Raw genomic sequence first — 13,751 nt, 5'->3', positions numbered from 1 at the left:
CGGTGTTTGGCACCCTGTGGGGTGGATGGTGCCATTAGGGACCCTCGGGTTGTGCTGTGTTCCCCCCCCCCGACAGACCCCTCCAGTGGAGTCTTACGTGTCCGTTCAGGACCAGTGCACACTAACATGGCTCCCATGTGCCCACCCACGATAGTGCATCCCCACCCAGCACCCACCGGGCCCACCCAGTGCCCCATAAACCTATCCAGGACCCCGTGAACCCACCCAGGACCCCATGAACACACCCAGGGACCCCTGAGTCCATACAGGACCCCATGAGCCCACCCAGGACCCTCTGAGCCCACCCAGGACCCCATGAACGCACCCATGGACCCATAAGCCCCCCCGACCCCTATCTTGACCCACCTCTCCCCATGGAGCTCCCATGGTGCCACTCCCCCAGTAGACTTTGCCCCACACACCATCAGTCAAAGGGCACTGGCACCGGCAGCAGTGCTGGGACAACGGGTGGGGGGGCAGCCCCACAGCAGCGCCACAGGCCCACCCTGGAGGCACCGGGTGCGGGGTGGACTTGAGCCCCCGCTCCCGTCCCCGCCCCGTGCAGCTTCTGTTTGCTCAGCGCTGCCGTGTTTGCCGGGATTAACCGGCTGCAGCCTCCAATTTGGGCTCATCCATTATTAACGGCTCCGCAGCCGTCCTGTGCTGGGGGCTCAGCTCTGGGGGGGGGGGGGGGGGGGGGGGGTGAACCCCCCTAGGCTCAGAATGCCCACAGCAATGCAGCCAATGGATTTTGGGGTGTGTTACCCCACTAAGCACTGGGGTGGGGGGACGAAAGCAGGATGCTGGTGGCAATGGGCTGATGTTGTGGTGGAATAGGGGCAGAAGGGAGATGCTGTGAGCAATGGGGGAGATGCTGGGGGCTATGGGGGGATGCTGGGGAGCAATGGAAGGATGCCATGAGAAATGGGAAGATTCTGTGAGCAATGAGGGTTGCTGTGAGCAATGGGAGGATGCTGAGAGGCAATAAGGGAGATGCTGTCGGGCCCCCCCGCCCCGCTGCCCGTCAGGACGCGCTGACAGCGCCCCCCCCCCCCCCCCCGCGCCTCCCGCCCTGCCTGGCTGCCTCCTTGACAGCAGGTCCCAGCGGCCCTGGCCCACGCTTCGCTGCCTGGCACGGGGGGGCTCAGCCCCATCACCCTCAATAGGGGACTCCCCCGTGGCTGGACAGACTCCTCAGCCCCCAGGATCCCCCCCAGCACTCCCGCGGCTGAGGGGGGCTCTGTCTGTACCCCCTGTTGCAGCACAGGATGGATGCAGGAGGTGGGGGGGCTCTCACATCCTCATCGATTCCTTTAAGTAACCCCAATTCCAAATGTCAGGTTGCCTCCAGCGCTGGGGGCAGATGGAGCCCGCGAGTGGCCACAGCTCCGTGTGCCCCCAGCCGTGTGTGCAGGGCAGCGCCTGGGGTGCCCCAGTAGTGGGGGGCCATGGGGGGTCTCCATGTGGTTGGTGCCATTGGTCAGCAGCAGCCATCAGCGCTGGTGCCATTGACCCCTGGAGCATCCCTGTGAGCTGAGGCACCTGTCACTGCTTATGGACACAGGCACTGGGCTGGGGACACACCAGGGACCACGGCCAGGACCTCATCCTACCATGTCCTCACATACATGTCCCAATTCACCTGTATCCCCATGCGGATGTGCCCCGATGCACATCCGCATCCCACTGCACACACATGTCCTGCTTCACACGCATGTTCCAATACACACACATATCCTGATAAACACACATGTCCCAATTCACACCCGTGGTCCCCCGCAGCACATCCCCCCATGGCTGCCCCGTTCACACGCTGCCAGAGCTGGTTGAAGGCTTCCAGCACCTCTCTCGTGTCGCTGCCTTGTCACTTGGCTGGTAATTAATGCCAGCGCCGGGGCCGGAGTCCCCCCGGGCTCGTCCATCACTGCCAGCCCCGGCTGCGCCGCGGCCCCTGTCCCCCCGTGCTGCTCTGAGGGGGATTTGCTATGTATTAGCTGCTGATGCACATTAATACATTAAGGATGTCAGCGGTGCAGCCCAGCTAATTGTCTGATTTAAATGTCTATTTGTCAGTGCCCGGCTCAGGTGGGCATGAGCCGAATCCCCAATGAGCCCCCAGCCCCATAGCGCAGGGGGCAGCACTGCACAGGGGGGTGCACAGCGCCAGGGTGCTACGATGGGAGGCAGGGGGCAAATGGCCCCTCCCTTCCCCTGGCTACCGCTTTAATTGCCGCCCGGGTGGGATGGATTTCTCTGCCTGACATCTCCTGCATCCGTAATAAATGCCACTTGTCCAGAGAATTAATCCGGGCCGGGCCGCAGCCATCCATCCATCCAGGCAGCGCCGGCATGGACAGCCTCGCTGCACGGCCCCCGCCAGTGCGGGGGGGCACGGCACATCATCAATCCCTCCCTTGGGAATTCCCCCTTCCCAAGGGGTGCCCCCCCCGCCCTGGAGGTGGTGATGGGATGAAACCTTGCAGCACCATAGCAGTGGCTGAGTGACACCGTGTATGTGTGTCTCCCCTCCAATGTGGGGCAGCCCCCATCTGTGACTGTGGGGCTGGAGATCAGCCCCATTCCAGGGAGGGGTAGACACAGAGAACTGGGAGGTAACCCCCCCCCAGCACCGCTCAAAGCAGAGGCTGCTGCTTTATTGCCGCCGCTCAAGGACAATTTGCATCCAACCTGGGTAGCTTTATTGCCACCAGGGCCTGGCTGGAGCATGCAGCCGCATCCAGCCATCCGTATCCATCGGCATGAGGTTCCCTCTGCCACTCGGTGGGGAGGGAAGCGCTTGGGGAAGCCACGGGGAGAGGAAGGATGATGTCGCCTGGGTGCCAGGGACCGTGCACCGGCCGCTCTGGACCATGCACCAAACAGCACCGGCGCTGCATGTGACCCTGCGGGGGCCACACGGCTGCTCCACAAGCCGGTGGGTCCTCGGGGGCCGCGGAGGCAGATGGTGACCGTGGCTGTACCGCCACCGCCGTCGTCCCCGAGCCTGCTGATGCATTTATTCATGCTCCGCTCTGCCGGCTCGCTCCGGGCTTTGCGGTGCGGGATGTGTCCGTTCCCATCGGGATGACCACAGCAGTGCCCGTGCCCTGCGTGGGGACAGCGGGAGCAGATGGAGGAGGGAACCGAGGCTCGGTGCGGCCGCAGGGACGCCACGACGGGGCCCGTTCCCTCCACACCCCGGTGCCCGGTAATTAGCGGCAGGGCTTCCCCTCGTGGCTAATTAACGCGCTGATGCCGCTCGTTAACGCCAGGCGGTGGCGGTGGGACTCGGGGGGCTCCCGGGGGCACCGGAGGCTCCCGCCGGGGCGAGCTGGGGAGCGGCTTCAGCAGCTTGATTTGTTGCACAAATATCGTCGGGATCGCATCGATCCCCCGCAGAACGGGGCCATAAATCCCGGCAATAGCCCGGGATCGATCGGCGGCCGCTGGAGGCGCCGGCCTGGCCTGGAGAAGCAATGGGATGAATCCCACACATGGAGCATGCATGGGCACGCACACACATACACAGAGCATACACAGAGCATGCACATGCATAGGCATGAAAACGCATGCACTGAGCATGGACAGGCATAGAGCATGCACAGGCATAAACACACATGCACTGAGCATGTACACACACACAGAGCATTCACACACATGCACTAAGCATGTGTATGCATGTGCACAGATACACTTAGCATGCACAGGCATAAACACACATGCGCAGAATATGCACACAATAGGCACGCAGGCATGCACACACCTGCAATAAGCATGTACACAACTGCACTAAGCATGCACACACCTGCACTAAGCATGCACAGGCACACACACTCCCACATCCCCAGCTCCAGCCCCCCCGGTGGTACCAGAGGCACTGGAGCATCCCCGGGGCTCTGTCCCCATCCTGGAGAAGGACTGGACACCCTGACAGAGCCACCCCCGGCCAGCGGGGTCCCAAAAACGGGCCCACGGTGGTGCATGGGGGGGGTGCTCTGTGCGCCCCCAGCCCCTCACACCCCCCGCATCCCCCTTTGCACAATCCCTGCCCCCGCTGCGCTCCCCTCCCACCCCCCTCCCCCCCCCTCGCCGTGCCCGGTGCCGTCGAGCGGGGCGGGCGGAGCGGGGCTGCGGGCGCGGTGCGCTGCGGGAGGCGGCCCCGGCACGTGGCTCCCGGCGCCGCGGGCGGCAGGTACTGGAGGGCACCGGCTGTTGGGGGGGGGGGTGTACAGGAGCGGGGGGGGACTCCGCTGCGGGCCCGGGGTCGTGCGTCCATGAGTGGGGCGAGGGGGGGGCTCCGGGAGAACCGCCCCTGGCGGCGCTGCCCGTCCCCGTCCCTCCGCCCGTCCCCGCCAGCACGCGCCGGGAGAGCGGGGCCGCTCTGGGGCTGCTGCCGGGGAAGGGAGTCCCGCTCCCGCGGGAGGGGTGCTTGCTGCCGGGCAACTTGGCGAGAAGTTGCCCCGCGCGTCGCGGCGGCTCCATCCCGGCTCCGGTTTCGGTTCTTTCCCGGCTCCGTTCCGGCGTCAGCTCCTTCCCGGCTCGGTCCCGGCTCCTTCCCAGCTCGATCCCGGCTCCATCCCGGCTCCGTCCCGGCTCCGGTTACATCACCAGCTCCTCCACCGGCTCCGGTTCTGGCTGCTGCAGGAGCTCCGATCTCTACTCCGTCCCCGGCTCTTATCTCAGCCCCTTCCCCACCTCCACTCCCGGTTCCATCACCGGCTCTGCTTTCTTCCCCTTCACCAGTGCAAGTCCCGGTTCCATTCGCAGCTCAACTCCCGCTCCTGGTCCCATCCTTGTCCCCAGCACCAGCCCTGCTGCTGTCACCATCCCCGTCCCTGTTCCCATTCCCATCTCCCGCCCCGCTGCTGTCCCCAGCCTGGCTGCTCTTCCCAACCCCATCCCCGCTGCTGTTACCATCCCTATCCATACCCTCATCCTTATCCCCACCCTCATCCCTATCCCCATTCACATCTCCACCCTCATCCCTGTCCCCACCGGAACTTGAGGATCTCGGTGGGCGGCTGGGTGCCGTCCATCCCCCCAGCATCATCATTGCACCCAAGGGCGACGAGGACCTGCTGGCACTGGCGGCGTCGCGGTTGAGCCGGCGGAAGCGGGTGGCCGGGGCAGCCGTTGGTGTGGCCATGGTGCTGGTGCTGCTGGTGGCCATCCCGCTGCTGGTGCACAGCTCCAAGGCAGCCGCACACTATGAGATGCTGGGCAGCTGCCGTATGGTCTGTGACCCCTACCCCGAGCTGCCCGCGGCCTCCCCACAGCCCTTTCTGCCCGGTGCCAAGGGTGAGCCGGGCCGCAAGGGCCGTGCTGGGGTACGGGGACCCCCAGGGCCACCGGGACCACGGGGGCCACCAGGTGAACCAGGTCGGCCGGGACCACCAGGGCCACCGGGGCCAGGTCCTGGGGGGTACATCCCCTCCTTCTACAGCCCCAAGATCGCCTTCTATGCTGGGCTGCGGAAGCCCCATGAGGGCTATGAGGTGCTGCGCTTTGACGATGTGGTCACCAACGTGGGAAACTACTACGAGCCCTCAAGTGGGAAGTTCACCTGTCCCCTTCCTGGCATCTACTTCTTCACCTACCATGTCCTCATGCGCGGCGGCGACGGCACCAGCATGTGGGCCGACCTCATGAAGAATGGACAGGTACAGGCTGGGACCAGCACTGGTGCCACCACCATGACCGCGGCTCCTCCTGGTTTCCCCCATCCTGCTTCCTCCCAACCAGTCCCTTGCCCTGTTCTAGCCTGGCTTTGGTTATCTCCATCCAGCTCCTCCAGTCCCATTTCCCCCCATCCTGGTTTTCTGCATCCCAATTTCCTCCATCCCAGTTCCCCCACTCTGCTTCACCTATCGCGCTTTTCCCATCTTGTTTACTCCCAGCCTGATTTTCCCATTGTTTTCCCTTAAATCTCCATCTCTCCATCCTGGTTCCCCTCATTCCTGACCCCCCCATCCAAGCTCCACCCATCATGATTCCCGCTCTCCAATTCCCCCCACCATGCACATTCCATTTCCACCACCCAATTCCCCCAGCCTAATTCCCATCCTCTTCTTCCCGTCCCTCTTCCTCCATCCCATTTCCCCCTATCCCAGCTCCCCCAGTAGCCCCATTCCCATCTCCCACCCATCCCATTCCCCCTCTGGGTCCATTGGGTGATGGGGGGAGCAACTGCCTATCCTTGGGGACATGAAACCCCCATTTCCAGGGCTCCTGATGCAGGTCTGGGGGGGGGAGGGGGGGGCGGTTGGGGCACACTGCCTCAGGAGCACCGGCCTCCGGGGTGGGGGGGGCGGGTCTGTGCTCCCCCTGGCCGGTCCCTTTGTTTGTGGTGACACTTTCCTTTTATTATGGGAGAAACAAGGATGGATCCAGCGGGATCAATGGCGGCTCCATCACCTCCGCGGGGAACTCCTGGTCTTGGGGCTCCCTGGTTGAACACCGACAGCGAGACCCATGCAAGCGGTCGGGGGCTGGGGGGGTGTTCTATCCCTGTCCCCTCCCAAAGCAGGCTGGGAGCCGGGGGGGGACACCGGCTCCATCCCCCGGCTCTGCAGCACCCGGGCACAGTGCGACCTTGAGCCGCGGCTGAGCGGGGCGGCGGGGTCCTGAGCACAGTGTGACACAGACGGGGGGGCTCTGATGACTGTGTCCCCCATCCCGCAGGTCCGGGCCAGCGCCATCGCGCAGGATGCGGACCAGAACTACGACTACGCCAGCAACAGCGTCATCCTGCACTTGGACGTGGGGGACGAGGTCTTCATCAAGCTGGACGGGGGCAAAGTGCACGGTGGCAACACCAACAAGTACAGCACCTTCTCCGGGTTCATCATCTACCCTGACTGACCCCTCCGGCGCTCCTCCCCTCCAAACCCACCCCCATCAGTGCTCCGTGTCCTCCTCCCCGCATGCAACACCCAAGGGTGGCATTGGGGTGTCCCGGTGCTGTCCCCATCCCCGCAGCTGATCATGGGGCGTCATGACATCCCCCAATAAAGCACTCGGGGTTTGGATGTGCAGCGGCTGCCGTCACCTCCGTGGGGGGTGGAGTGGCCTGGAAGGGAACATTTGGGGACACAACCCCCGGGGGGACGCGACGGGGACAGGGACGACGGACTGAGCCGCTGTGACGAGCTCCGCATCGATGGGGGGAACCCCTCGATGTCACCTTCCCCATCACCCCCCCCCCGGAGACACAGGGACAGCGACAGCCCCCCGAGGCGGGGCCACGCTGTGGACCCCTCTGGACCCCGCAGCCCGTATCCCCATCCCTGCCCCCGCATGGCATTGGGCCGGTGCTGCCACCGCCCGGCCGGCGCCTGCAGGACACGGGTAGGACCGGGGATGTGGGGGGACCTCGGGAAGGGATGATGTGGAGGGGGGCTCACAACACCGGACACTCCACACAGGGGGTGGGGTGAGCTGGGTTATCTCCAGCGCGACCGCATCGCACCGCAGCGGGTGGGGGGCTGCTGCCGCGGTGCGGGGGTGAACCCCTCCTCTTCGGGACTCCCCATATTCCCGGGGCCGGTTCTCGTCCCGCTCCCGTTTCACCTTGAGCGTGGCCCCTCTTTATAAACACCGCCAACGCCACTGAATCGGCCCGCGGCCCAGAAATGACCAATCAGCGGCGGCACCGCGCGCAAACACCCGTCTGGGATTGGTCGAGCGCCCAGTCCTCTCAGCGATAGGCTGATATCAGCCTATCAGAACCCGGGAATGGAAGACGCTGATTACAGCGCCGGGATGGGGGATTGTGGGACAGCGCCGCCTGGTGGTCCAGCACCAGTAACGCACTCCGGTAAAGGTGCGAGCGCCGGGACCCACCCCGCACCTCCTCGCGGGACTCGGTCCCTCCGCGCCACAGCCTTTATTTGCGGGGGGCGCAGCCCCAGCGTCTCCCGGACCCCGCGACCCCCGGAGGCGGGGTGCACTCGGTGAAGGTTAAATACAGACGAGGGGCGGGAGGGGGGCATAAACAGCAATGAATAGGGGAAGGCACAAGGCACCGGATGCATCGTGCCGCTGGGATGGGGGGGCAGCCGGTGAAGCCTCCCCGGACCCTCCATCACTGTCCCGGTTCTGCTCTCTGTCTGTGCGACTCCGTCAGCACCTGCTGTGGGGGGACAAGGTGGGGTCAGGATGCAGGTGGGGTCGACACCCCAGGTAGAAACAGCCCCAGAGAGGGGGGAGACCCCTCATGCAGGGACAGGGGCCCCGCACTTGCCTGTCCCGTGTCTCAATGGTTTGGATGAGCACCATCCTCCTAGTTGGGCTCTGCACAGGCTCCAGCACTGCAGGACACAGAAGCCATGAGTCCCCCCCTGAGGCAGGGCACAGAACCCACCTGCACTCTCATGGGGGAAAAGGACCCCCAAGGACACAACTGGGGCACCCCCAACCCCTCTCACCTGAGCTTCTCCCGCTGAAGGAGATTGGACGGTGCGGGGGGACAGTGATCCTGGGGGGCAGAAAGGGGGTGAGGAGGTTGTGGGGTGTCACTGGACACTGCTGAGTGACCCCATTACGGGCGGGTGGGGTGGCAGCAGCTCCCTCATCCTCACCCCATCGCTTGGCCTTGCCATTATCTCCCAGCTCCTGTGGGATGAGAGCTGCTTGTCCTCTGTGGAGCCACCTCCTTCCCAGGAGATCCCATGGGAAAGTCAGCAGGGGGAGGCCCTCACCTGCTCTCCTCACCCTCCAGCAGCTTGCGGTATGTGGCGATCTCGATGTCCAGAGCCATCTTGATGTTGAGCAGGTCCTGGTACTTGCGGAGGTGCCGCGCCATCTGCTCCCTGAGCTGCCGCAGCTCCTGCTCCAAATGCTCCACCACATCCCGGTAACTCCCAATCTCCTCCCCAAACTCAGCCTCCATCTCCTGCATCTGCCGCTGCAGCACCTCATTCTGCGCGGGATGAGGATGCGCTGTAGGCCCTGGGGCTGGGGTTCTCCCCCATAATCGTCCCCCCGCCCGGGTCTCACCATGCTCTTCAGCCCATTCACCTCGCTGGTGAGGCTCTGGATCTGCCGCCGTGACTCGTTCATCTCCTGCTTGGCCAAGCGCAGCGCCTCCTGGTTGCGGTTGGCTGAATCCGAGAGGTCTGCAAACTGCAGCACCCACTGGAGGGGTCAGAGCTATTGGGGTGCCCCGGACCCCAGTCAGAGCCCCCTCCGGCCCCTGGTACCTTGGACTTGTACCACTCCTCGGCTTCCTGCAGGTTCCTCACGGCGATGCTCTCGTACTGGGTGCGGATCTCCCGCAGCGCCACTGTGAGCTCCGATTTGCAGAACTCCACTGGTGGCACCAGGCTTGGGGTGCTCACCTCCAGGTCCCGCAGCTCCTGGGGGGCACACAGGCTGTCACAATATGTCACGACACAGCTTATGGACCCTGCCTGTGTCCCACATCCCGACCCGTGTCCCCATCGCACCTCCTCGTGCAGCTTCCTGAGGAAGCTGATCTCATCCAGCAGCAGCTCCACCTTCCGCTCCAGCTCCAGGCAGGACAAGGTGGCATGGTCTAAGTCCTGTGGGCACGGCCGGGATGAGTTGTGGGGCAGCAGGGAGTGGATGGGGACTCGCAGACCATGCCAGGTCCCCCCCTTAGTCTACATGATGCATGGCCGGGGCCTTCAGATGCGTGAGCAGCCGGGGGTGCATGGCATGGGGGGCACAGGAGAATGGGCACTGCATGAGCCCCCTCACCTTGCGGAACAGCACCAGGCTCTTCTCCACAACCTCCCGCTTCTGGGTCTCATCCTCCAGCCTGGGGACAGCAGGAGCGGAACAAGGTGAGGACCCTCCTGCAGCCCCCACTCTGCAGGCACACGGGGATGGAGGAATCCCCAAGCCTGAGCCAGGACAGGACCCCCACATCCTGCCCTGTCTTGGGGCCAAGACCCCACCGTAGCCCCCCAAGACCCCTCGCTGGGCCACGCTCCTCCCCGGGGGGGGGGGGGGGGGGGGGTTCAGCCCCTGACTTGGGCTCATCTCCCACCTCAGTGCTTGTCCACTCCCAGTGCACTCCCGTGCCCCACCCTTTGCAGTGCCCGAGCTCCCCGTCCTTATCAGTCTCTCCCAGTCCTCCCAGGGCTTTCTCCAGCCTCTCCCGGTCCTCCCCAGCACATCCCGATACACGCGGCGCACCCCTCCCCGCAGCCTCCAGTGCGTCCTGCCCCCCAACACCCCTGGTGCTTCCCCATCCTGCTGCACGGCCCTGGGTACCAGGGGCATCTCCCTGTGTCTTCTCCAGCACATCCCAGCGCATCCCTTGTCCCAGCGCATCCCTCGTCCCGGCACATCCCTCATCCCGGCGCATTCCTCATCCCGGCGCATCCCCGGCCCCGCCGCGCACCCACCGCTGCCGCAGGGTAGCCAGGTCAGTGGCCAACCCGTCTCGCTCTGTCTGGAGGCGGTCCCGGTCCCGGCCGAGGAGCTGCAGCCGCTCCCGCAGCCCCCGCAGCTCCTCCTGCACCAGCCCGGCCGTGCGCGGCGCGGCGGCGGCGCGGCCCAGCGCGTCTCGAAGGACCCTGTTCTGCCGCTCCAGAGCCCGCAGACGCTCCAGGAAAGCGGCGAAACGATCGTTCAGGGCCGCCAACTCCTCCCGCTCCGCTCCCCGAGCCGCCGCCGCCAGCAGCCCCTGAGCTGCGCTGACGGGCGGCGGGGCCCCGAAGGAGCGCCGCGGGGGGGGGGCGCCGCCGCCGCCGCTCATGCTGGTAGAGGGAGGGCAACGGTTCCCGCTACAGGCTGTTTATAGCGGGCGGCGGCTCCGCCCCGTCGGGAAGACCTGGGGATGCGAGGGGAGGTGGCTCCCGGCTGGGGCTTCGGGTGCCCCTCGGGGGGCGGGATGGGGCAGGACCAGGAGCCCGGCAGAAGAGGGAGCGAGGAGGAGAGGGGCCGGGGGGACCCCGATTCACTGGGGTGGGGGGAGGGCTCCCCCTGCCAGGCCCCAGCAGAAGGGTTGGGGAACCCCGTGGGGTGAAGCCTCGGGGCGGGGGCTACCGCAAGTCAGCGGGTCGCATCCGGCGCTATGGAGCAGGCCGTGTCCCTCCCCAGCTGCGGGGAGTGGGACCCCTGACGTGTCCCCCCCCTTCTGAACGGGCAGCCATGACTCGGCTTTTCAGGATCTGCCTCCCCACGCCTTCCCTCCGCAGGCAGCACTTACAGGAAGGAGTCAGTGCCCTGCCCAGCACTGCACAGGAGAGCAGTCAAGACACCACGTAGAGAGCAGGGCACCTCCACTAGGCTGGATCCTGGCTGCACTACAAGGCCCAAAGCAGGGAGTGATCCAGGGGTCTGCACCCCACTGGGTGATGGACTCTGTGACAGGGGCAATAGCACAGAGAGGGAGACATGAACGTCTCTCAGGTGCAGGCAGCCCGGCAGGAAACAGCCACCCGATGGCACAGGACCGAGCCAAGGTACACCCATGTCACAGAACCACCAGAACCAGCCAGGACCCACCTCCCCTCAGAGCATCCCCCTACCCTGGTCACTCCCAGTGGACAATGAACAAGGCAAGAGTGGAAACAGCATCTTTAATGATGAGCATTACAGTGTCACAGGCACCAGAGCCAAAGGCACTAATATTCCTCCCCATCCTCCTCCCCTTCCACACTGTCAGCCCCTACCTCCTCGTAATCCTTCTCCAGCGCAGCCATGTCCTCCCGAGCCTCTGAGAACTCACCCTCCTCCATGCCCTCCCCCACGTACCAGTGCACAAAGGCTCTCTTGGCGTACATCAGGTCGAACTTGTGGTCCAGGCGGGCCCAGGCCTCGGCGATGGCCGTGGTGTTGCTCAGCATGCACACCGCGCGCTGCACCTTGGCCAGGTCCCCGCCAGGCACCACCGTCGGGGGCTGGTAGTTGATGCCCACCTTGAAACCGGTGGGGCACCAGTCCACAAACTGGATGGTGCGTTTGGTCTTGATGGTGGCGATGGCGGCATTGACATCCTTGGGCACCACGTCCCCGCGGTACAGCAGGCAGCACGCCATGTACTTGCCGTGCCGCGGGTCGCACTTCACCATCTGGTTGGCCGGCTCAAAGCAGGCGTTGGTGATCTCAGCCACAGTGAGTTGCTCATGGTAAGCCTTCTCAGCTGAGATGACAGGGGCATAGGTGGCCAGAGGGAAGTGGATGCGGGGGTACGGCACCAGGTTGGTCTGGAACTCCGTCAGGTCGACATTCAGGGCCCCATCAAAACGCAGGGAGGCTGTGATGGAGGACACGATCTGGCTGATGAGGCGGTTTAGGTTGGTGTAGGTGGGCCTCTCGATGTCCAGGTTGCGGCGGCAGATGTCATAGATGGCCTCGTTGTCCACCATGAAGGCACAGTCGGAGTGCTCCAGGGTGGTGTGGGTGGTGAGGATGGAGTTGTAGGGCTCCACCACGGCCGTGGAGACCTGTGGGGCCGGGTAGATGGAGAACTCCAGCTTGGACTTCTTGCCATAGTCGACAGAGAGGCGCTCCATGAGCAGGGAGGTGAAGCCGGAGCCGGTGCCACCCCCAAAGCTGTGGAAGACCAGGAAGCCCTGCAGCCCTGTGCACTGGTCAGCCTGTGGGGAGAGCCCCCAGCGGGGGTCCAGAGTGGGTCAGCCATGGCTTTGGAGCTGCGTGCTCCCCAGGATGGGTGCAGCAGGAGCCACCTGGCTCACACAAGCCCATGGGTGGCCAAGCTCTGGCTTTGATGTGCCTGGAGCTCCTGGAGCAGAGCCAGCGGCACTGCAGGTCCAGCCAGCCCCGGCACCAGCCCCAGTGTGGGAACCGCAGGTTCAAAGAGCTCAGGCAGCCGCACCAGTCCAACCAGTGCTGCACCAGCACCCAAACTGGGGCTGCAAGTCCCCCCTTGCCCCGGGCATGGGGCTTCTCATCCTCCTCCCCATAGCTGGGCTCAGGAGATGCATCCCATGTGGGCACCAGAGACAGGCCAAACCTGTCCCACATACCTCAGGGCAGCTCCACCTCCTGTCCCAAAGTGCTGATGAGGTGAGAAGGACCCGTTGATCACCCACCCCGGAACAATGGCTTCCCTTTATCCTTAGCCACTCCTCCACCCTAGGAATAAACCCACCACATGGGATGCCCACCAGCTTGCGGATGCGATCTAGGACCAGGTCGATGATCTCCTTCCCGATGGTGTAGTGCCCACGGGCATAGTTGTTGGCCGCATCCTCCTTGCCCGTGATGAGCTGCTCGGGGTGGAAGAGCTGCCGGTATGTCCCCGTGCGCACCTCATCTGTGGGGAGAGCCCGTTAGCGTCTGTTGGCCTGTGAAGTCCGGACCCCTCCCCAGCCCCGGCCCACACTCACCGATCACCGTGGGCTCCAGGTCCACGAAGACAGCACGGGGCACGTGCTTGCCGGCACCCGTCTCGCTGAAGAAGGTGTTGAAGGAGTCGTCCCCGCCACCGATGGTCTTGTCACTGGGCATCTGCCCGTCGGGCTGGATGCCGTGCTCCAGGCAGTACAGCTCCCAGCAGGCATTGCCGATCTGCACGCCTGCTTGGCCAACGTGGATGGAGATGCACTCGCGCTGCGGGGACACAGGGGTCAGGCTCACCCCCCCCCCCCGCTCCGATTGGGTTACTTCACACCCGTCGCTCCAATACAGAGGTTGGGATTCCTCAGGGTTATTCCCAGTCCTCACCATTCCCTATCTAGGCTTGTATGGGGACAGAGGCAACTTCACTGCCCTCTTTTCAGTGGTCCCCATCACCCCCAGTTCAGGTGCACCCC

At 64.7% G+C, this 13,751-nt stretch overlaps 3 protein-coding genes across 3 annotated transcripts; 1 reads left to right on the top strand and 2 right to left on the bottom strand.

Moving 5' to 3' along the window:
• The first annotated feature begins 4,937 nt into the window (after nucleotides 1-4,937).
• On the top strand, nucleotides 4,938-6,993 carry C1QL4 (complement C1q like 4). Its single transcript, XM_057413985.1, has 2 exons — nucleotides 4,938-5,660; nucleotides 6,682-6,993. The coding sequence occupies exons 1-2, from the start codon at nucleotides 5,145-5,147 to the stop codon at nucleotides 6,859-6,861; spliced, it is 696 nt and encodes a 231-aa protein (XP_057269968.1). The 5' UTR covers nucleotides 4,938-5,144; the 3' UTR covers nucleotides 6,862-6,993.
• Nucleotides 6,994-8,121: 1,128 nt separating this feature from the next.
• Nucleotides 8,122-10,726, bottom strand: PRPH (peripherin). Its single transcript, XM_057413983.1, has 8 exons — nucleotides 10,374-10,726; nucleotides 9,721-9,781; nucleotides 9,447-9,542; nucleotides 9,201-9,356; nucleotides 8,998-9,123; nucleotides 8,700-8,920; nucleotides 8,427-8,476; nucleotides 8,122-8,309 (listed from the first exon to the last, which is right to left on the bottom strand). The coding sequence occupies exons 1-8, from the start codon at nucleotides 10,724-10,726 to the stop codon at nucleotides 8,122-8,124; spliced, it is 1,251 nt and encodes a 416-aa protein (XP_057269966.1).
• Nucleotides 10,727-11,567: 841 nt separating this feature from the next.
• LOC130601720 (tubulin alpha-1C chain) lies at nucleotides 11,568-13,548 on the bottom strand. Its single transcript, XM_057413991.1, has 3 exons — nucleotides 13,326-13,548; nucleotides 13,104-13,252; nucleotides 11,568-12,572 (listed from the first exon to the last, which is right to left on the bottom strand). Exons 1-3 carry the CDS (start codon nucleotides 13,444-13,446, stop codon nucleotides 11,598-11,600), a joined length of 1,245 nt encoding a protein of 414 aa, XP_057269974.1. The 5' UTR covers nucleotides 13,447-13,548; the 3' UTR covers nucleotides 11,568-11,597.
• Between the last annotated feature and the right edge of the window lie 203 nt (nucleotides 13,549-13,751).

Source organism: Pezoporus wallicus, unplaced genomic scaffold (genome assembly GCF_028554395.1).
Source record: "Pezoporus wallicus isolate ANWC-B61680 ecotype Strahan unplaced genomic scaffold, APGP_CSIRO_Pwel_v1 contig_10183, whole genome shotgun sequence".
In the NCBI taxonomy this organism is placed as follows: domain Eukaryota; kingdom Metazoa; phylum Chordata; class Aves; order Psittaciformes; family Psittacidae; genus Pezoporus; species Pezoporus wallicus.
This window is presented reverse-complemented; position numbering and strand designations above follow the sequence as displayed.

Bases quoted from the DNA above. Each gene is read 5' to 3' on its own strand.
- PRPH (XM_057413983.1), bottom strand. From the start codon at position 10,726: ATGAGCGGCGGCGGCGGCGCCCCCCCCCCGCGGCGCTCCTTCGGGGCC. The intron at 9,124-9,200 runs GTACCAGGGGCC...TGGGTGCTGCAG, and splicing joins AGGAGTGGTACAAGTCCAAG to TTTGCAGACCTCTCGGATTC. The intron at 8,921-8,997 runs GTGAGACCCGGG...CATCCCGCGCAG, and splicing joins TGAATGGGCTGAAGAGCATG to AATGAGGTGCTGCAGCGGCA.
- C1QL4 (XM_057413985.1), top strand. From the start codon at position 5,145: ATGGTGCTGGTGCTGCTGGTGGCCATCCCGCTGCTGGTGCACAGCTCC. The intron at 5,661-6,681 runs GTACAGGCTGGG...CCCATCCCGCAG, and splicing joins ACCTCATGAAGAATGGACAG to GTCCGGGCCAGCGCCATCGC.
- LOC130601720 (XM_057413991.1), bottom strand. From the start codon at position 13,446: ATGCCCAGTGACAAGACCATCGGTGGCGGGGACGACTCCTTCAACACC. The intron at 13,253-13,325 runs GTGAGTGTGGGC...CTCTCCCCACAG, and splicing joins CCTGGAGCCCACGGTGATCG to ATGAGGTGCGCACGGGGACA. The intron at 12,573-13,103 runs GTGGGCATCCCA...CTCTCCCCACAG, and splicing joins TAGATCGCATCCGCAAGCTG to GCTGACCAGTGCACAGGGCT.